This window comes from Falco cherrug, chromosome 12, assembly GCF_023634085.1.
Source record: "Falco cherrug isolate bFalChe1 chromosome 12, bFalChe1.pri, whole genome shotgun sequence".
Classification (NCBI taxonomy): domain Eukaryota; kingdom Metazoa; phylum Chordata; class Aves; order Falconiformes; family Falconidae; genus Falco; species Falco cherrug.
This window is the reverse complement of record NC_073708.1, coordinates 7,229,310-7,251,027: the sequence shown is the minus strand read 5'-3', so window position 1 is coordinate 7,251,027 and position 21,718 is coordinate 7,229,310. Positions and strand designations below refer to the sequence as shown.

General features: G+C 57.6%; 1 protein-coding gene across 1 annotated transcript; it reads right to left on the bottom strand.

Annotated features, from left to right (window-relative positions):
- Positions 1-10,727: 10,727 nt before the first annotated feature.
- On the bottom strand, positions 10,728-12,209 carry IER5 (immediate early response 5). Its single transcript, XM_055725084.1, has one exon. The coding sequence runs from the start codon at positions 12,087-12,089 to the stop codon at positions 11,361-11,363; it is 729 nt and encodes a 242-aa protein (XP_055581059.1). The 5' UTR covers positions 12,090-12,209; the 3' UTR covers positions 10,728-11,360.
- Between the last annotated feature and the right edge of the window lie 9,509 nt (positions 12,210-21,718).

Below are 21,718 nucleotides of genomic sequence, written 5' to 3'. Positions count from 1 at the left end.
GCATCCCCCCAGACAACCCAGCAAGGAGCCAAGCCCCCTAGGCTGAGCTTGAATATAGTATAGGGGGTGGGTGGAAAGCCCAGGTGAAACCATTTAGGACCCTGCCATCAGCCAGCCAGCTTTGCAGGTGAAGCACTGGTTTGTCTCTGCTGGATTTGAAGAGCCAAACAGGTTATATGCGTGGGGGAAAAGAGCTTCCTTACAGCAGGTGACCCAGGCTGGGGGAAGGAGCCAAGGCGCTGAGGGGTATGGCATTGCTCACACCTGGCGTGGGCAGCCCAGGGGACAAATGCCACTAGTAATTGTGAAGCTTCCAGGTGAACTGAGGTACACTGCAGTAAGTGAGGTGTCACCTTGGGATAGGGACGGCTCAGGGGACAGGGCAGGGGCCCTGCCAGGGCATGCAGGGTACCACAGAGTCACTCACCACCCCTGTCCCTGCACTGTGGCCACCCTCTTAAGGAGCCCTGCACCTCCAGAAGGAATGTAGTTGCCGACGGCGTTCCTGCCTGTAGGAAGGCAGAGGAGGTTGCTGCAAGGCAGGGACTCATCCTGCTGTCTTCCCCTCTTCCAGCAAGCATGTCTGCCCCAGCAAGGTTAGAGTTTTGCTTGGGTTTATGCAGTACCTTTGCTTGGGTTCGTCTCTGAGCCTCTGTTACATCAGGCCACCCCACGACCAGGCAGTCTCTACTGCTGTCCTGTCCCCTCTCAAAAGGGGAGCTGTGACCAAAGCACCTGCTAAAAGCCAGCCTGCAGAGGTTGACACCATCCGCTGTCGGTCCCAGGAAACTACCCGTGCTAAGACTGTGGCAACGTTCGTGGGGTTTGGAGCAGACCCAGGCAGCGCCAGCCCCGGAGCGAGCACACACTGTCCCACCACAGCACCCCAGGGTCACAGAGCCCAGTAACAGATGCTACAGACTGAAGATGTCTTGCGGCGTCCTTAAAAGCAGTGGCCCATATGGAAAGCCAACGTCACCACCATTCCCATGGTCTCAGGCACACATTGAAGGACAGGGCCACCCCGCCGGCTGCCGAGCATCGCCAAACAGAGCCAGGAGAGCAGGTTCAGCAGCTCCCTTGAAAAACCTGAGAACTGAAACACAGACATGCAAAGCTGACGTGCAGACAGGCGCTTCAGGGGTGCAGTGGTACATCCAGGTCTGTCCCAGGCTCTCTCAGGCTGGGGCCATGGGACAGCCCTGCTAACCACTGCTGGTGGGACCCCAGGGGACGGTGTCCCGGAGAGAGGGTTGCGTCTCCCTGGGAAGAAGCAGCACACGGCAGCAGCCGGCTTTTCTCTGGCAAGCTACTGCCGACCTCCACGAGAGGGCTTTGCTGTACAAGGAAACGAAGAGCTCCATTTACAACCTGCTTCCAGTTCCGTCTGGTGTTTTCCCCAATCTTCTCACCAAGGGCTTAGCAAGGCAGCAGCCGGACACAGTCACCAAGGGTTATACTCCAAGGTAATATTCCTATGTTAGTGACAGCATTGGAAATATCTTCCTAAAGCCTCTCTATCCTGAGCTGCACCCCAGGGTGCTGGCCATGGCTGGGGTAGGGGCTGAGCGCAGCTTTCCTGGGGGACTCTGGCACCAAACCTGGCCCCAAAGCACAGATGCAGCCTTTGGCACTAACACACCTGTGAGACAAGCTGCTGGTCACCGTGTTTCAGGAGGCACAGGGCTGTCACCCACAATCCCTCCCACCAGAGCCGAGGGCTTTGAAGCACAATCTGATGATGGACGGGCAGTGCTGTGGTTCCCACATGGGCATCCCTGGAGATAAGTGCCTGTTGGGCTGCCACCGTGGGAACTCACAGGGCAGAGGAGGAGCAGGAGAGAGGAGGATGAATCTTCTGCTCTGGCACAACCAAAACGACTTCACCCTGATTTCCATGCGCGCTTGCGCTGGTCTTAAGCAGGAGACATGAATCATAGTATAGGTTGCAGGCCACCAGCTCCAGTAAACGACAGCAGCTCGCTGCACCTCACCTGCCCACCCTGCGTGAGTCCTCTCACCAGCCCTCACAGACACAAAAAACCCTTTATCCGAACAGAAGCATTGATGCGGCTGGTTTTGGGTAGCACCACCTTAACTGGAGACCTCCCAGGAGCAGGTCCCCAAAACAGTGGGGTTTGGGGTAGAGCAGCCCCTTAATCTCATGGGGTTTGAGTCCTGCGAGGGCAAGCCTGATGCGTCCCTCACCAGGCAATCTCCAGGCTTGCCGGAGAGCCGGAGTGGCACGCTATCTCTCAAGGTCACTTCCAGCTTCCTATGCTGCTGATCTAACAAGAAGCGACGCACAGCCGGGCAGGCAGGTTGCTGCAGGGAGGACACGGCGGCTGCTTTTGTGCGCTGGCTGCTTCCCCCCCGGGCTGCGCTCCGAAAAGAGCACCGGAGCGAGCCACGGCCGAGCACACAGCCACCTCCCCACCTCCTCCCGGCACTCCGGACCTTCTCCCCACCCAGAAAGCTCTGCAAGGACAGGACACGGCCAGCTCTGCCTGGCTGTGGCACCAGGACCTCCGCAGCTCCAGAGACAGGGGTATCATGCTGCTATGGGCACAAAACGGTGCCAGCTCCCAGCTCAGGTCCCCCAGGGAGTCAAGCTGCCCTGCCACTAGCTTCCCAGCTGGTGGTGGTGGCATGGGGGGACCCAAACCTCTCCGTCACCTGACACCTCGTCACCACCGGCAGCATGTGCCTGTTCTGCAGGATGGACTGCGCTGATATTTGCTGGTCCTCTGCTGGCAGCCCACACGGTGCCCCTCGCCAATGCCATCCAGAAGGGGACCGCTGTGTCCCAACGGGGTGTGGGAAAGCACAGTGTCCCCACCCAGCCAGTGTGGCTGGAGGGTCCCAGGCACTGGGACAGCACTGGGTTGTGCCATGGAATCTCCAGTGCTCTCCAAGTCTGTGCCAGGAAAAGCCAGGAGGTACCTTGAGAACAGTAAGTTTTCCCCCCTTTTTTTTTCTGCCAGCCTGTGAAGGTGACATTTCTCCAGCACACATCCTCCACTGCTGGGACTGCCGACTGCGAGCCAGGAGGGAAGGAGCGGGCTGTGACTGGGGGTGTGAGGCACTGGGGTGACCTGGGACAGAGCTGACCTCGCCACCACAGCAGGGTTGGGATCAAAGCCCAGCTCCGTGCTCAGCTCACCAGGAGGGCTGTGGGGACACAAGAAGTGGCTCCTTCCTCCTGCCACTTGTCAGCCTGTTTATTTTTAACAGCCCTCCCTCCTGCTCAGATATGACCCCCCCAGGAAAGTGTGTCCTGGTGCTCTCCAAACACCCGTCAGCCCCATGCCACCACGGCCAGTCCCTCCCCGCCTGGCCACTGACCAGGGACATCACGTCACACTCTCCTGAGCTGAAGGCAAACACTCACTCAGTTGCCCTTTCCAGGGAGGGAATTTTGGTGAGCCCAGCATGCAAGGCACTGCCCGGGCCAAAGGGGGACAAGGTCGAGTGGGAGGAGTGCGTGGTCCTGGCCACCTCCTTGCAAATTGGCTCTAACACAAAATGCATCAATTCTCCCTGGAAAACCTCAGCAAGGATAAGGCAGGGAGAGATACATGCTGCAACAGGCTCACCAGTGCTACCCTTTAAAAACAGAGCCATGCTCCAAGAAAGGATGGCAGAACGATTCCATGAAGATCCAGTGAGGCTTTTACGCAACTCCCTTCTGCCGGTGTTTACATCCCTCTGACATTTGCTTTCCATTAATACAGATGCCACAGGGCAGAGCCACAGCAATTAAGCAAATGGCACGGGCTGTTTGATGGGTGCTGCCACCAGCCCTCACCAGTGCCAGCACTGGGACTGGGAGCACAGCCCCGCCAGCCCTGCACAGGGCAAACCCCAGCTTGAAAACACCAGCCAGCATTTTGCAACTCTCCCCGGCTGGCTCCACAGCACCACCGAGGAGGGAAGAAAAGCCACAGGTTCCCTCCCCTGTCCATCCTTCCGTCCCTCCTGCCTTTCCACGGGAGCTGTGCCTTCCTCCGGATGCAGATGCGACCCCCCCCAGCCCCTCCGCCATGCCAAGGGCCCAGGGGCTCAGATGTTCCCTGGCCACAGCCAGCTGCCCGAGCCAGCTCTGCCCTCCCCAGGGGCTGCTGATGCACTCAGCCCCGGATCGGGGGTGAGATTGGGGTCTGGGGGTTTTACTCTCACCCCAGAAAGCTGAGGGTGGCCCATTGCCCCTCACATGTCCCCCATCACCACAGGACTGTGGCTGCTTGCTGATACTGCACGCCAGCTACCGTAAAATGCTGCTCTGGGCCAATGCCATGTGAAAAAAACCCACATAATTCCTCCCATCTTGAAAAGTAGCAGCCCATTGCCATGGAGACATAACACCTGCCTCCTGCCCTGGCTCCTGGCTTGCCACTTCCATTGCACCATGGGCCCACCAGCCCCGGCACACCACAGCATGGAGGGACCTGGGATGAAGGATGGCACGTGCTGGCAACCACCTACCTGTGCTGCTTGGTGCCTGGATTTGTGAGATTAAACGCGGGGAACTGAACGGGATGCGGCCAGCAGGGATTTCTTTGGCTCCTGCTGTGGAAACAGCCGCTTCTTCCTCTTCTTTTCTAGTGATGCTCCAGCCATGCTCTGGCTGGGACCCCAGCTCTGTGAGGGATGGCACAGGGAGAGTCACTGCTGCCCGCGTCCTTCTGTTTGGTCCCAGAGGGGAGCAGGGCACCACGGCATGCCAAACCCCCAGCCCAGGGGCGAGGGGACCCCCACAGACCAAACCCAGTGCGGTATTGGTACTCCCCCCCCCGCACCCCACTCTGGACATGCTCCCTCCTTCCTGCCCTTGCTCCCCTTTCCTGCCTTTCCCAGCCCACCCTCCAGATTTCCGAGTGAACCGTGTCGTTCCTGCCCTTCACAGCAGGGCCAGCGTGTCCCATCCGCCCCACCAGCCACCTACTTCCCCATTTCCCTCCCTGTTCCCCTTTCCCCACAGATGCCCTCCCTGCCTCACGCCTCCAGCTTCCCCTCCTGCTCCGCCTGACCCGGGGCCACAGGGTTTTGCTGGCGGATTGAACCCCGGGGCTTGCCAAAGCAAACAGTGGCAGGAGGAGGAGGAGGGTGGTTGAAGCCGGAGCAGGCAAAGGGCAGAGTCCACCGGCAGACCCTGGAGCTCGGCAGGCGGCGGGTGTCGAGGCGATGCCTTGGCTGAGCAGAGCCCGGGGAGGCTGAGCAGCATGCGGGGGGGGCGAGCACCCTTCGTGGGTTTCACCATGTGGGCCTGAGCTTCATGGGGTGCTGGAAGCCAAGGGAAGGCAGATCCGGGGCTCAAGCCTCCTGCAAGCAATTTATAGTGAGGTCTTTTCCTCCCGCCCTGCTGGCTGCCAGGAAAAGCAGCAGGAAAATATTTCCCTGGGAATTGTTTTTGTTCCTTCCTCTGTGTCTGTACGCATGAAGCTCTCCTCCGCCTTGGACATGCCTCAACCTGTCCCGAGGCTCAGATTAATCCCCTGCACCACCAGGGACAACAGCTGAGGTCAGATGCTGTCAGTGGAGGCGAGGAGGAGGAGGAGGAGGAGGAGGAGGAGGAGACGACCTTCCCCCTAGGAAACCACACATGTTCCCAACCAGAGCAGCAAGCGTGAAAAACAGGCAGCCCTGCCTGTTCCTCCCGGGCAGGAGGTCACCCTGCACCACGGCGGCACATTGGAGCATCCCGCACAGGAGGGAACATGGCACACCGGAGCATCCCACACGGGAGGGAGCACAGCACACCAGAGCATCCTGCACGGGAGGGAGCACATGCTGCTGGCAGTGCCAGAGGAACACGGCAGAACCTAAAGCCTGGCTTAAGGGAAAGGCTGGGCTGAGCCAGGGTAGCTGCAGGCAGCAAATGCATCCACAGCCAGGCAGGTCACAGCCTGGCAGTGCCTCCAGCCACGCAGGTGCCCAAAAACATGTCAGTGGCACCTGGTACCTCCACTTCTCCACAAGCCTGGGAAAGGCCTGGCTGGCTTCCTCGGCTGCAGCTGCAGGAAAGGGAAAAAAGATGAACCGTCTCCCTTGGCTGCACCGGAGAAGCAAGCCCTGCAGGCTGGACCGGGCCAAAAGGTCTCGGCACCCCGCTGTCCATCAGGCAGGGAAGCCGGGATGGAGGGATGGTGGGGAAATCAGGATGGAAGGAGAGCACACCCACCACAAAGCCAGGACTTTGGCATGCAAAGTGTTCAATGGCACCTCAGAGCAACCAGGACAAGCTCAGGAGAGCTCAGCTCCACTAAATGATGCTCTACAGCCCCTGCCCAGGCAGTTTACCTTCCTCCCATCCTGTTTTCCCCTCTGCCTCGCGTGAGTGCTTGGGAAATACATGATGACTGTTCGCCTGCAGCTCTAAGCCCTTCCCTCCCCCTCTCCCCAAGCTCCATCACCAATAAATCACCCCGCTGGGAGAGAGGGCCAGAGGAAACCAGAGGCACAAAACCTCAAACAGAACCTTTTTCCCCCCTGCTCTCCCAAGCAGCTCTGCATTTCATTACTGCGGCCAGGCCAGCCCTCGACCAGCTGGGGAGGAGGAGGGGAGGGGGGGCCCTGCAGGGTTTGCATGTCGGCAGCAGAAATCACAACCAGAAGACCAGGAGAATGCAGTTGTTTGTGTTTGTCATCACGTTCCGGTGCTTGCCTGGCCCTGACCCTGCCTCTGGGACCTGTGCTGGCCCGGAATAGCTCTCCTCGGTTGGGCTTCCCCTATGCCAAGGCAGCTCCAGGGCACCGTCCAGTCAGCTTCTCCCCCCTGCCAGCCATCCCCTTTCAGTGCCAACCCCTCTCCCAGCCCTGCCCCAGCCTCACAAAGGCGCTTGGATGCTCCTTGGAAGAAGCCCCAGGGTTTTCTGCAACCCTCGCCAGCGGGCTCAGCCCTGCCAGCAAGCATCGCAGCCTTCCTTCTCCCCCTGGGCTGGAAGCCCCCTGCCCAGGCAAACACCGAGCCCAGCCCAGCCCGGGGAGAGTCAGCGAGGATGAGCCCCCGCTTCCCTGCAAGCATTCCCTAGCCTGCTGGGGACCCGGGAAGGGGCTCCCGCTGCCCACCCTAAATATATACTGGCAGAGCCTCGCTGGCAAGCACAGTACATTGGAGACAGATGCAAGCCCTGCAGCGGCGAGGGCTGGCGGGGGGGATCCAGACATGCCTCTTAATCAGCCTTTTTGAGCCATCATTTAAGCAAGAAGTACTGTGCCATAGCGCTTCTGCACCCCTCCTTCCCCCAAAACCCCTGCCCTGGGGTTTAGCCTTGGCAAAGCATCCCCCCAGGGCTGTGCGGTGCCCCCCAGCCCCCCGGGCGGGCAGAGGCCCCAGCAGGCACAGCCCCATGGCGCTGGGCTGCCTCCCTCCTCCCTCCCAGCAGCTCGCCAGATTCCTGAGCGCTGACACAGGATGCTGCAGCAATGAGTGTGCAGTGCCTTCCTCCCCTGCCCCAGGAGAGGAGGGATGGGCCGGTAATGCCGGGTCGCATCAGGCCAGGAGGGAGCAGGAGCATCCAGAGTGAAATCCGGAGCCTCCTGCGAGCCCCAGCCCCTGGCTACCCATTGCCCCCCAGCCCCACGGGCCTCCGCCGGCCTCAGCTGGTGCCTGTCCCAAGCCAGATGTCCATCCCTACCTTTAAAGGCTGAGATGATTCAGGCCATGAACACTCCCTTATTGGCAAGGCCCGGTTTGAAATCATTCCCTTTCTCCAAAAGGTATCCCTGATGAGAGCCGCAGATCGTCTGCCCAGAGTTGCAACTGGCGATTGCTCCTTGCCAACTACAGCAGGAGCAAAGTGAAAGCCAGCTGCTTGCCCTCCTCCCCAGCATCCCTGCTGCCACGCTCCTGGCTCCCTCTGCCCCTCCGCCAGCATCTACCCCACCCTCCGGCTGCGCTAAGGGATTCTCCCACCACCTCTCCCAGGGAATCTCGTCTGAGCCGGGGGGAGGACAGCAGCCTGAGCAAGCGCTTCCAGCAGCTCGTTGCTATTATAGGAAGGTGAGGATCTTACCATTAAGTCATATCCTCCTTGACCCCATGAGGTAGTTTCCATAGGAGTCACCCTCTCTTCCAAGTGATGGAAGTTTTTATTTTTATCTAGCTTATTTATGCACTTTTCTTCCCTCCATCAGCTTTGGCTCAGGCACCGGCTTTGGGTCATGAGCCTTCTCTCAAGCTCATCCCCCTTCCTTGCTCAGCTGTCCCATCCCATCATCCCCACATCTGCAGCAGTCAAGGGGCCGTGCCATGAGCAGAAGGGAAAGTCCAGGGATCAAGGCAGCACGACAGAACAGATGAATTAAGGAAAACAGACGCCGTTTAGATAAAAGTGACTATAGGAATAGAAAAAGGCACTGGGGGAGGAAAAAACAAAATAAAGAGCAGGAAAGTTGATTCCAAAAGTAACACGGCGTTGTCATTATGGGTCATCTTTGATTCAGACTCGTTATTCAGTGGCAGTGCAGACCCCTCTGTAACGAGCCAAAGCTCACTGGCAGCTACACTGCCTCAGCTTCTCCAGCCCCCTCAGCAGGAGCAGCCCGCAAGTTCCCCAGGAACACACACATCCCAGAGAGCAAACCCCACACGTTACCAAAACACAGCCATGGGAACAAGCGAAGCATGCATTGTCACAGCAGAGAAGGCTCTGGCAGCTGACGGAGCTGATCCAAGTCTTTCAGGGACACGGCATCGTGGTCACCAGCCGCTAAGTGAGAAATTGCTCATGTCAGACAGCTCTGCGGAGAGGTCACACCAGCCGGAGGGAGCTGCGTTGGCACCTACGGGTAGTCTTTGCTGTATTTTCAAAGGCCAACGGCAATTAAGCTGTTGCACAACTCCTCTCTGGAAGGTAGAACAGATACGAGCGGTGCTGGTGATCTCTGCCAAAGGGAGGCTGGGTCTTGTCTGCACGGGGACACCACACAAACCAACCAGACCAGATGCTCTTCCACCAGTTGGGTGCCTAGAAAACTTCGGTGCCGAGACACTCCCTGACAGCCCAGAGCAGGAGTGCCCCCATCCCATTTCAGCACTGGGATGTTGACAGCAAGCCCAGAGCAAAACCATCCACTTCATCCATGGAGATGCTGTTGGCAGACAACCTGCTCTCCGTGGCCTCGGGAAGGAAGCAGGGCTGGAACAGGAGCAGGAGGCCGTTTCCATCCCCCAGCCCAGCTTCTGACCCGCAAGAGCAACCTGTGCCCTCAGAGCAGGGCGTTCCGCAACGCAGCAGGAAAGCTGAGGAAAGTCCTCCACAGCCACCCTCCTCCTCCCACTGATCTCTTCTTACTGGGGAGGTCCCCAGGTGACTTCATCTCCCACCCAACAGCCATGCTATTGGACTGCAGAGCTCTCCTGGAGAGCATTTGTGTATAAATGAAGCAGGGACAGGCCCTTCTCATCACCTCTCAAAGGTTATCAAGTGGAAAGAAATGTCTCATCACACACAACTTCCTTGGTGTTGCCTATCAGGCTAAAATTGTGTGTCGTCACCATTGAGTGCAATCATCAAGAAAATTAAGATGGTAGGACTTTCGCTTTTACATAACAGGGAGCTACCAACTTGTACACAGACTAGTAGAGCTCCCTCTAAGCTGCCCTAGACCTGGCAGCATCTCTTCTATCACAAGCCCTCCCCTTGTTGCTTTCCCAGCACTTCGGGAGGACTGAGCCCAACGCCTCCAGTTCTCACACAAACACGGGTGTGAAAAACCCCAGCCTGCAAGCCCAGCGCCCTCTGTAAGGGACAGTCAACATGCCGATTTCAGCTGTGCCAGAGAAAGCACAGAGCAGAAAGCTTCACATTGGTCACCCCTCATCTCCCACACCACTCCTCAGCTCTCCCACTCGAGCCACCCCCCCTAGGTTCAGCCAGATACCCCAGGCTGTGTTTCACAGCACACAAACATCTTTCTTTACTCCCAAGAGATGCAATCCTCAGTTGAAAAGTTCATTAATTAGGAGCAGAGAAGCCTCTAGTGCATCTCCCAGCAAGAAGCAGGAAAAAAAAAATTCCCCCACAATTCAGTCTAATTACAATGCCTTGAGGCACTCCACAGTCACTGTGAAGCGGAGGCCAAACTTTTCTCCACACCCCTAAGAGTAGGAACTTTAACCCACTTATAGTTTTACTGATAATTGAAAACCAAAAAAAAGTGCCAAAAAAAAAAAGCGCCCTGATATTCATCATTTTAACTATTCTGCAAGTAACAGCAAACAGGAGGCACTTAATTTCTGGCAGAGCAGTAGCTGGCTGCAGGCAGAGCCTGTGCCTGGGAGGGATCCGCGCACAGGCCCCCAACCCTCCGAGCAAAGCTGGAGGCCAGCCCTCGGCTCTGCCATGCCACAGGCCTCCGCAGCACGGGCCGGCCTGCACACAGCTGCTCTTCGGGGATTTAGCAACTGCTTTCCACCCACCGAGTGACTGTACATTAGGTACTTTCTGAGCAAGACCTCAAACGCCGCATCAGCTCCAGCCCTGGGAAGAGGCTGCAGCTGCAATGAGAGCACCCGGGAAAGCCTCCAGTCGCCCTGACAGAAGTTCCCTTTCTTCCCCGGCTCCCAGAAGAGCTGGACTCCAACCCACCCCGAGCCTCTGGCGAGGCAGGGTGGATCCAGCCACAGACATGCAGCAACCACACCCTGGCTGCTGCCTGCCCAGCTCCCCGCAGCCCTCCTCCCCCCGAGCCAAGGGCGGGGGGGGCGCAAACAGGGACTAGGCTTATACAGTTGAAAATATTTAATACGTGTCGTACACGTAGAATTACATTTTATACAAAACATGATACATCACTGAAGGAGAACACTGTACAAAAATCCCTACGGGAGCCCCAAGCCTTTATACAACAAAGACCGGGAGTTACCAAGCCTAACAAACAGGCTGAAGGACCTTCCGTCAGAGCGTCTGTAAACTTCGTCTCTCTCAATAAACACTTTTAAAAAGCACCATGTAATAGTTCTGACCTAAACCTTTCCAAAATAGAAACTTTATTTAATAAACTTAATACTTTCCAAGCTTAAAACATGACCCGCTGGGAGCGCCTCCGGTTGCCGGCTGCAGCCGCGGAGCCTCCCCCGGGCACCGGAGAGCCGGCGGGCGGGCCCCGGGGTGCGGGCGGGGAAGGGGGAAGTGCTGCTGCTGCTGCCCCGCGGTCCCGCCCGGCCGGTGCGGCGGGGCTGGGCGCCGGAGCCCCGCGGCGCTGCCCACCCGCTCCGCTGCGGCGGGCGCCCTCCTCCGACGGGCCGGGGGGCGGGAGGAAAGGGGGGGGGAATCACCTCTCGGTCCGGCTGTCCGCCGGGGCCCCCTCCCCGCGGCGGGGGTGGGGGGCGAGTCTCTGCGCCCGCGGCCGGCGCGTCAGAAGGCCACGATGGCCGTGCTCCAGGGGTTGAGGGTCCGCAGCACCGGCTCGTCGCAGCAGATCTGTCCCGGCTCCGCCGCCGCCTCGGCGGGCGTCGTGCTCGTCGCCGCCTCGCCGCCGTCCAGGGGCGCCCGCCGCCGGCCCTTGGGCTCCTTGCTGAGCAGTCCCGAAAAGCTGGAGCCGAAGATGCTGATGAGGCTGGCCACGTTGCCCGTCTCCATGTCCTCCTGCTCGCCCGGCGGCGGGGGCGGCGGCTCCTCCGCCTCGCGGCGGGGTTTCTTCACCGGGGAGCCCGGCTGGCCCCGCTCGCCGGCGCTGCGCTTCCGGGGGCAGTGGGGCGGCGGGGGCGGCGCGGCAGCGCAGACCGCGCGGTTCGCCTCGCAGCAGCAGCCGCAGCAACAGCGCCGCGGCCGGGGGCCCTCGCAGTCCGCGCCGGGCAGCCGCGGGCCGCCCCTAGCCGCCTCGTCCTGCGGGGGCGACGGCTCGCCGGCCGGCCAGGCGGCGGCACGGGGCAGCGGCGACTCCTCCTCTGGGGGCCCGCAGGCGGCGGGGGGCGGCTCGGGCGGGCAGCCCGGCTCGCTCAGGTAGACCTGTCGGGCGCTGCGCAGCACCAGCGACACCAGGAGGTTCTTGTGCAGCTTGAGGCCGCCGCGCTGGCCCCGAGCGCTGTAGATCTTGCCCAGCGAGATGCTGACGATGCGGTGCGCCTCCAGCTTGAACTCCATGGGGGCGCCGGGCCGCGGGGGAAGCCGAGCCGTGCCGAGCCGTGCCGCACCTCCCGCCTCCGCACGCCGCTTCTTCGCGCCGCCGACTGAGGCGAGCCCACGCGCCCGGCCACTTTTTATACCGCCCCCGCCCCGACCAATCAGGGCGCCCCGCCGGCCGCTCCAACCGCCGCCTGGCCCCCGCGCGCCCGCGCCGGCCAATGGCGAGGCAGGGGAGCGGGTTCGAAAGCTCGCCCCGCGGCGGTGGCTCTTAAAGCGGCGACGCCGGCAAAGGCTGCGCGTGGGCCCCACCTCCCGGCAGAGAGCAGAGGACAGCAGGCAGGGCTGCAACAGCACCCAAGATTTTGCAGCACCCCAGCTTCACTGCACCCCACATTGGCTCGATCAGGCCGGAAGGAAACAGTGGGAATTTTGGCCAAAGCAGTTAAAGCATTTCTGGGAGGAAAACAAAAATTAAAACCACCAAAAACCGAGAGCAACCCCAGTTTTGTGCAGGTTAGAAATGTTTCCCCCAATTTCAGCACCGGTCTCTGACATCGTGTTGTGTCACAGAAGGAACTGGTGGTGTTGGCTGGAGGAGGAAGCGTACCTTTGAGTACTTCAAGGAAAATCTGGCCTGGCGTGGAGCAGGAAGCCATCCCTGCGCAGCTGCCAGGTGGAGATCTGCTCCAGGGGTCTGGCAGTGAAGCCTTCAGAAAGCTCTGGATAGAAGAGGAATGTCCACAACGGGGGAAGGAAGGGCTACAAGGGAGGATGGAGGAGGACAACAGGCCACCAGCATCTCCAGGACTGATGGAGACCGTAGCAGCCTGGAGCACTTTGTTTGGGAACTGCTACCTGGCTCTGCCATAGCTGTGAAAGCCAGCTGCAGGGCCAGCCTGGTGGCTGGGGCTGCAGGGGACAACCCATCACCCCCAGACACAGATCCAGGCACCAGGGAAGCCTCCGAGAAAGCTCGAGGGGCGTTTCAGGGCTTGGAGTGGGGACACTCCTCCTCCCACCGAGGAGCAACCACCATCTGCAAGGAAGGAAGAAGTGAAAGGGACCAAAATTAAGGAAGTTCAATGTGCTGCCCTGGAGTATCATTCTCGGCTGATACACAGCAACTCGCTTCCATCCGTTTTTTTCTCAAGGGACCAGTCTGCAGACCCCCCAAAGGGAGAGCCACAGCCTGTCGTGACGCTTTATTGACAGGGTCTGCCACCATGTCCTGGCTTGCTGGAAGGACAAGGGGGTAGCTGGTCACAGCAGTAACAAAAGCCAGGTGAAGAATCAGCCACATCAAGGCATAGCTGACAGAGGAAGAGCCTTTCCCCGCAAAGAACCTCTACACTCAGACCAAATGCATATTTCCCTCCTGCTCGAATGCAGCTGGAAAACCTCAAATGCCACTCCCCTGATGTTGAACACAATGGCAGGTCCACCTGGGGGCTGACATCTCAAAATGCCCACCTCCTGTTGCACAAACCTGCCACACTCCATCTCAAATGACTAGACCAGAGCATGCTCAACCACAAGGCCAAAACACCGGCCAAAACTGCCGGTCCCAGCATTCCCCCTGCCCATGCCGGGGCGAGCCTCTCCCAGCTGCAGAGAGCGAGGCTGTCCCCTCCACACCCGGCGTGGGAGGCTGGAGGGACGCGAGCCCCGGTGGTGGGAACCGAGGGTTTCCAGACCTGCCGAACCTGCTCCCCGCACCTTGGAGGGCTGGCAACACCCTGGCCTAAGCCCTCGGGTCAGTCTAACCAGCCAGGGCAGGTCTGGGCTCAGCTCAGATGTTTGGGACTGCAGTCATGCCTCCTCGCCCGCAGCCGGCATGTCTGCCCACCACCGGTGCCCTCTCCGTGGCACTGCATTCAGTTGTGCCCCTGCAAAATGGCTTGTGCATCACCAGGCGTATTGCTCTGGGACTGCTGTTTGCAGGTGTCACCATCCACTCAGTGGACCGACTCTTACAGCGGGATCCAGGCACCTGCATCCCCAGCAGAGGTGACCCTAGTTAGAAGGACAAAGGTTTGATACATCTCAGCTGGGTATATTCCCAGCTCTGATGCAGGTGAAGAGCAGTGGTGCAAAGCCACTCCACCAGCTGCAAAATGTTGAATGTGGGTGGAGAACATACAGCTCTGCTGAGTAAAGATGCCTGGATCCTAGTGGACCAACCTGTTCTGCCGCTCACCACCTCACCCCAATGGCATGAGGCACCATTTCTCCCCGGTCACCGCATTTTGGCTACCTACCCTGCCTAGGAGCTAGTGGGCCAGCAGCATCTCCCCTGCCCTGGCCAGGGACAAGCAGGATGGGGATGGGTACCAAGCGGTCCGTCATCCCTACTAGTGCTCAGAGCCAGCAGGGAAGAGCAGAGGTGCACACCACCAGAGGACTTGGTACCACTGGTTTCGCCCACCAACACCATGCCTGGTGTCAGAAACAACCACCGGCACGTGTTGTTCCCAGGGCACCAAAGCCCTGCTATCACATCTGTCCAGCCCCTGCCTGCACTTCATGCTCTTTGAAAAGAGATGGGGTAGTGGTCTGCTTGGGGGGGGGAGGCATGCAAGAGGAAGGCAGGAGGGAGAGGAAGGGCAGCAGTGCAGGCAGAGGCTGTCCCGGCAGCCCGTTTAAGCCAGGCAGTATTTTGGTGGCAGCCCTGCCTTTCCCTCCCAGGCTGATGTCATGCTTTAGTAAGTTTGAGGCAGTCACATGGCAGCTTCTGAGGTCAGCGCCTGGGGTGGCTTTGTTGTCTGCCTGCCTGCCTGCCCTGGGCTCCTGCCTGCCCTGGGCTCCTGCCTGCGCCCAGAGCTGAGCCGGCGGTGGGCGACCTGCCGGGGTTGCCCTCTGAGCAGAGCGTCTTGGTGATACCCACAGCTGGCACGGCGTGGGAGCCATCGCTTCGGTGGGGCTGACATCCCAGACAGTGGGACATCCTCATGTCCGTCCATCTGCCCCCACAAAGGACATTGCCCCCCATCCCTGCAGGTCAGGGGGGATACAGGAGAAGGAGGTGGAAGAAGAGGGTGTGACGGGGGCACTCTAATCTCTGCATGTGATCTAACCAGGCTGGAAGGGGGTTGAGGAACAATTAACAATCCTCCAGCTCAACTGCTGTTTCCCGAAATAGCTCTGGCAGGAGGAGGAGGGCGGACGGGCTGGCAGACAAAGGTGGCCTCTCAGCCAGCGAGCTGCAGCCAGCGGCACGGCCGGCAAGCCGGCGGCGAAGGCAGCCCCAGAGGCCGAGCAGCGGGGAGCCCGCAGCCCCACCTGGAAAGGAAGACAATGCGAGATAAAAGCAGCTTGGGGCAGGAAGCAGCTTGTGGTACAAATAATAATTGCAGAGGGCTGCGCACACCACCGGGTTTTTTGGCGGCACTGAAATTCGCCTTCGACGGCTGGCAAAGGACATCGGCGCCAGGAAGCTCATCAGGGATTCGTGCGGCTGCATCTTGGCCCGGGGCAGCGTGGGCTGCTGGGGCTGTGTGCCGGCTGCCTGCATCCCTAGCCACAGCGGCAAAAGCCGGGGCAGGGTCCTCCCATCCCCTCCAGCTGCAGCCCACGCTGTGGCGGCGTGGCTGGGGGCCGTACCGGCACTGCCATCTGGCACACAGCGCAGCCGCCCCGACCTGCGGCGGTGGGGCTGAGGATGTGGTTAGCAAGATCCTGTTTCAACAGCAGTGCCTGTCCGGGTCCCCACCTCCCCACCAGTCCCTCGCTGTCACCAAATGTGCAGGCCACAGAGGGGAAGCCAGCTGCAGCAAAGAGGTGTGAACCCGCTGGGTAGGATGGTGAAATCAGGGTCTACTCAAAGCACAGGCTGAGTTCATCCATCACTTCTTTTGGCTGTCCTGGAACCACTGCAGTGCATCGTCCCCTCTCTCTTGTATTTGCACCCGGATTCATGAGTTAGACCCTTCCTGGGAAGAAGATGAGAATGAAACAGCCAGACCTCCCACCCCCACCAGCGGGGTTGGGGCAAAAGCTTTTGCACCAACAGCTGCCTGCAGCAAAAACAGAGCTTCAGGACAGCCAAAGCCCCAGGAGATGCAGGCGCATCCCCAGAGGTTGCTGACAGACATCAAACAGGACAGGGAGGAACATTTCCACATGTGGATTCATCCTCAGCCCGAGTTCATTTCTAGATGGGAGTAACAAACATCTGAATTGTGAGGGACCTACACAGGGCTCAGGAGGAGGAGGAGGACAAGGCTTGTTTGGGGTGGTTGGGTGCTTTTTTTCTTCAGAAAAAACGTTGATTCACATGGATGCAGTATGGACCTGCCACAATCAGACACTGGTAACGAATCCTGTGGGGTTCCCAACTGCTCTGGTTTATCCATGCTTGGAGATAATGTCAGAAGAACTGGGAAATATCCCAAAACACAGCCAAGAACGCTAACCACTAATCGCTGCCGAATGAAAACCAAACACAACACGCAAGCAAAACAAATACAAACAAATCAATACAAGCCTAAACCCAAAGAAGAGGAAGCAGCTCCCTCGGCTTCTGAGAGTGCTGAGACACCCACCCCTGAAACCACAGCGGGGTGTGAGCCAGCAGCACAGCCTCGTACTAGAAAGCAAAGGGTTTTTCCAGGGTTAAAAACCCCCTTCCCATCGACAAAGATGATAGTGTAGATAACCCAGGCAGGCAGGGCTCCCTCCTACATGTCTTTTTTTTTTTTTTTTTTTTTTTTTTTTTCCATCGGTGACCTGGGATGCCCCCTTTTCCCACTGCACAAATGATTTAAAATTTCCCTTCCCTTACTCTGAGCCACTGGCTTGGGATTTCCCTCCCCTGCCTTGGAGACCCGTGACCTGAACCCATCAGAAATCCTGCCCATCACAAATCTTGCTACTCCTCCAGCAGCCTCTCCAAACACACAGAAGGGGCGGTAGAAAAATCCTACTGCCAGCTATCAGCCTCTTCAGGCAGCCATTTCCCTTGGAAAAATGTGGCCCCACATCTTTCAGTGTTTTATGGAACTGGTTTTGGCTTCCTGGGGAAAAAACTGCATGTATTTGTCAGAGGTTTCCTATCAGACAACCCTTCTATTGTAGTTCACCTTCCTGTATATTTTTTTTTCCCTTTCTGATATGCCTGCAATGGGTCTTGTGCCACTTGTGCCACCAAAGACAGAGGCTGCCTTGTGTCCAGGGGGGAAAGAAGCAGGACAGCCCTGGGATGCAGCCAGCAGACAACCCTCTGGCTGCCCAGCAAAGCTCATGCTTTTCGCTGGAGCAATTTGCTCCCCAGCAAACTGCTAATGAAGGCGGCAGCCTCGGTGGTGTTCACCTGCAGCCCAGCACAGGGTTCAGCATCTCAAATTAATCGTGCAAACTCCGCAAGGAGCCAACTGAAGTCACAGTTCAGCAAACCTTGAGGCAGATTGCCTGCCCAAAGGAGTCTCAGCCTAATTATTATTATTTTTTTCTCTCCCTGTATCTCAATGTCACCTTCCTTTTAGCCGGTGGGCAAATGACAACTGCAGCCCTCTGCACATCCCAGAGCACAGATGTGTCCTCTGTGCAAGTGCTTCCTGCTTAGGCGTGATGGGGAAGCTGCACAATGATGCTCCGGAGCCATGGAGCCATTATCCTAGGAGAGGCTGCCTGCTCCGCTCCTGGCTGACAAAAGGGGGGACCGGGGTCCTTGGGACTTGCCAGCAAATCACACCACACGCAGTGTTTACTAAAAGTCCAAAGGCATGCCAGGAGGCAACCTTGAGTCCTCCGAGTAGCAACCACCCACGAGAGCAGCAAGGGCAGATCAAATCCTCTCTGTGTCAAATCCCTCCTCCCACCATCAAGGGAAACTGCAAAATAAAACATCTGTGCATGCCAGCAGGCCTCACCTCCCCCTGCTCCTTCAGATCTGCGCTCCTCCCCTCATGTAGGGATCTTCCTTTGGCCACCTCGTCCTTCACCTGGTTTGTGGGGCTGACTATGTGACGGGGCCCAGAGCCCTGGCGAGGTCATCCCTGGACACGGGGATAATGAGGAAGGTTACGGGGAAAGGCTGCTGGAGAAAAGTTCCTTCTAATTTCACCCACTTAAGAAAGTAACAAGGACTCTGGCAGTTCAGCACCTCGCTGCTCATGTCATTTAACCTCTTTCTGGGTCTGGGTAAGCGCTCAGCATCCTTGGCATCCCGTAGCAGGCAGTCCCAGATGGTACACCCTGCAGAGAGTAATGCCACTTTTGCTCAATTTAATTTCTTGTTTTCATCTCCATTAAATAACTGATTGCTCAGGCACCACAAAGAGGAAAATTAATTCTCTCCAGAACATCCTGTATTCTGAATAGTCATCCTGCATCCTACCATGAATTATCACCTTGCATTTGCTTATTTATTCCATACTTGATTGCATTTTTACCATTTTTGTCCAGCTGCCCAGTCAGGGTTTGCAGTTTCTGCTGCACACAGGCCTTGCACTGTTACAAACCCACCCAAGGGTACAGCTATGGCATGAACCCAGACCTCGTTAGACAACGAAAGCCCACAAGAGACAGCAACAGGAGGAAAGCCACAACCACAGGAGAAGCTTCATTCAGGCTTTGCTCCTTCCCAGACAACTGCAAGCCCAAGGAAACCCATTCCATTGGCTCCGGCACGTGGGACCAGGAGCATCCAGCATCCAAGCTGCCTTCTTAGCAAGGAGCAGTCACCTCTCGGAATCTTTTTCTTTTAACACCTCACAGCTGCTGCCATCAGGTCACCATGCTATCGCAAGGCTGAGGCCTCCTGTCCTCTGCCCCCTCTGTGCTTCACAGTGAAGTCCCCACAGATTTGTAAAAACAAGGCTCAGGAAGCCAGTTACAAGCGCAGAGGGGCCATGAGTGGGCAGGATTTGATGGAAACCCTCAGGGTTTGGTGTAAAACCTCGCTGCCCACCACAGCACTGAAGATTTAGCTACAGGCTAATGTTTTGCTAGAAGTTATCACTGCTTTAATCCTCCTCTTACAGCCACCACTGAAAACCTTCAACAACTTCCACCAAAAATGCAAACAAGGAGGAAAAACACCAAAGCATCTGAAACCCATTTGCTTTATCACTTCTTTAACTGTAAAACTTTTTCTGGGGAAAAAAAAAAATCCCCTATACTTCTACAAATCCAAATTCAAACCAATCCAGCTTTTTCCCGAGAGGAAAAGTCATATCTTCCACACCAAATGCATATTCTTAACACCAGGCTAGTATGGGATCACATGCACACCCCTGTGCGTGTACACACATGCCACAAAAATTTTCCTGATAAAAGTTTCAGTGAGCCCAGTTCTTCCCTGCAGACAGTTGGGATTTTGATGAGTTGGCGCTTTTCGGCGCTGAAGTGTTTAATCAGATCTTTCCTGACCAGTTCTGCAGCTGTGTGCCATGCACCGAGCACTCCTCTTCCAGGGAGGAATCGGTTAGCCGAGCATGCTGAAAAGCTACCGAAACACTCATCACTGCTTCCAAACCAAAAATCAGAGCTTTCCACAAGAAACTGCAAAAATGCTCCCTTTCTAAAAAATACAGAGCAGCACGGCTGGAGCAGCTTTCATATGAAAATCTAAATGATTTACTACATCGTGTAAATTAATTTCCAGCATCAAAGAAAAGGCTGTTTTATTCCTGGAAAGTCTGCAGCTTCCCTACATTTTGGTAGCACCTCCTTACTTTCAGCCCTCAACAGCTCTACGAAGCTTTACACTTTTTTGCAAATGCATTAAAAAACCAAAACAGTTTCAATTAAGTGAATAAAGTGTTCACATAATTTCTTAAAGGTTTTCTGAAATTCCTAGCTAGTAACTCTAAGAGGCTATGGGAGCTTTTCCCTTTTTCATTCCCAGCACAGTGAAGGTTTCAGGGGATGTTTGGCAAGAGCGAGCTGAACCGTGCAGCCTCAGTGCACCGAAAGGAGAGCACTGCATATTGTCACAACAGACTTTCACAAATGTTTGAACAAATCTAACCCCGATACCCTTCAGCACACTGCTCAGAATACACCACATCTTTAAGCACCCCAACGACTACAACTAAATCCCTCAGAGGCTTCAAACACAGAGCAACAAAGCTATGACATTCAGAGGGGTGTCCCCGCTGAGGGTGCACGTTTGGACAGGTGAGTTACAGTGTCCTGCACTTTGCAGAACAACCCACCACCTCCAAGTCCATCTGCGATACATGAATCGTTAAGGCACAGCACATTGGGAAACGCTGTCCCTGCAGAGCACAGCAGCATCCAAAGGAAAGCCAGCATGGGTACCCAGTAAATACCAGGCCTTTGCTGGGATGTTGTTGGCACGAGGAAACAGAACCACTGAGCAGCTCCAGCCCAACCTAAGCTCTCCTTCCCCTGCATGGAAACACGCTGGTTTCTCTATCCCAGCAAGAAATCCAAAGCTGTCAGAGCAGGAGACAAGGACTGCAGCAGAGAGTGGGAAACAGCAGTAATGGGGAAGGTGGGAACTCCGAAGGGTATGAAGCACAGGTGAAAATCATGAGAGGATCATGAGTTTCTGGACAGTACAAGGACTTTGGGGAACAGGGGCAGACAAACTGGCTGAGTGGCTCTTTGGCATTCTGTTTTTTCTTAGAGGGAACCCACCGTGCTCAGCACAGCGCATTTGGCAGGGATGCCCCCCAAAACCTGGTGTGGGAAACAAGCCATCCAAGGTGCAGCAAGGAAGGGCCAGCAAACACAAGCCCTAAAGCTGCTGCCTGTTGCACCACAGCTGGCAAGCTACGGGTTCCCAGGCGTGGAGCTGGCCGGAGCAGGAGGCGGCTTTCTCACCCCGCAAACTGCAGAAACCGGTTTTACATGTGCCACAGCCTTCCCACCCCACACTCAGCGAGTAAAGCTGCTGCGATCGCAAAACCGAGGTATCCAGTTCACATGCTGAAGAAGCATCTCTGCAAATGGGTTTTGAGCCTGTTCCCTCAGCGAGCCGGCACTGCCTTTGCTAGGGATGCTGGACCACAGCCACATTCGGGAAGCACAGGCAGGGACATGCACTTCGGTCAAGGGAGCAAAGATCTGGGGGATTACTCCTGGCCAAGCCTCCGCAAAACCAACAGGCACTGCCTGTCCCGTGGGAGTAACGCAGGGATCCCGCAGAGCGCTGCACCGGCAGCTCGGCCGTGCCAAGTGGGAACGTGCCAAATGCCGCACAGGCACCAGCCCTTTCCTGCCAGGTTTCCCAAGCCCAGGGCTGTCTGTGCTCGCAGCTGGGAGAGGCTACTAAGGAGCCCAGAGATGTAAGAGAGCAAGGAGCGAGGGAACCGGGGGTCCTCGCCCTGGAATGGACAAAAGCCAGGAGGCAAAGGGCTGCTCCGGCCCCGCCGAGGGAGGGGGAAGGAAGCGGCGCCCGCGGGTCCCCCGGGCAGGAAGGGCAGCGGGGCAGGGCAGCCCGCCTGTCGCTCTCCCCTTCTTGCTCCCCCGCCCCGGGCGGGACGCCGGTCCAGCAGCCGGGCCGAGCCGGGCCGGGCCGGGCCGGGCCGCGCCTCCTCAGCGCCGAGAAGCCGGCACGTCGGGGACAGGGCGGCAAGGGCTGAGGGGACACCCTGCCACCGCAGGGCTGCGGGGCCCAGCGGGCCACCGGCTCCTCGCCCCTGGGAAAAACCCTCAGGAAGAGCCAGGACGGTCCCACA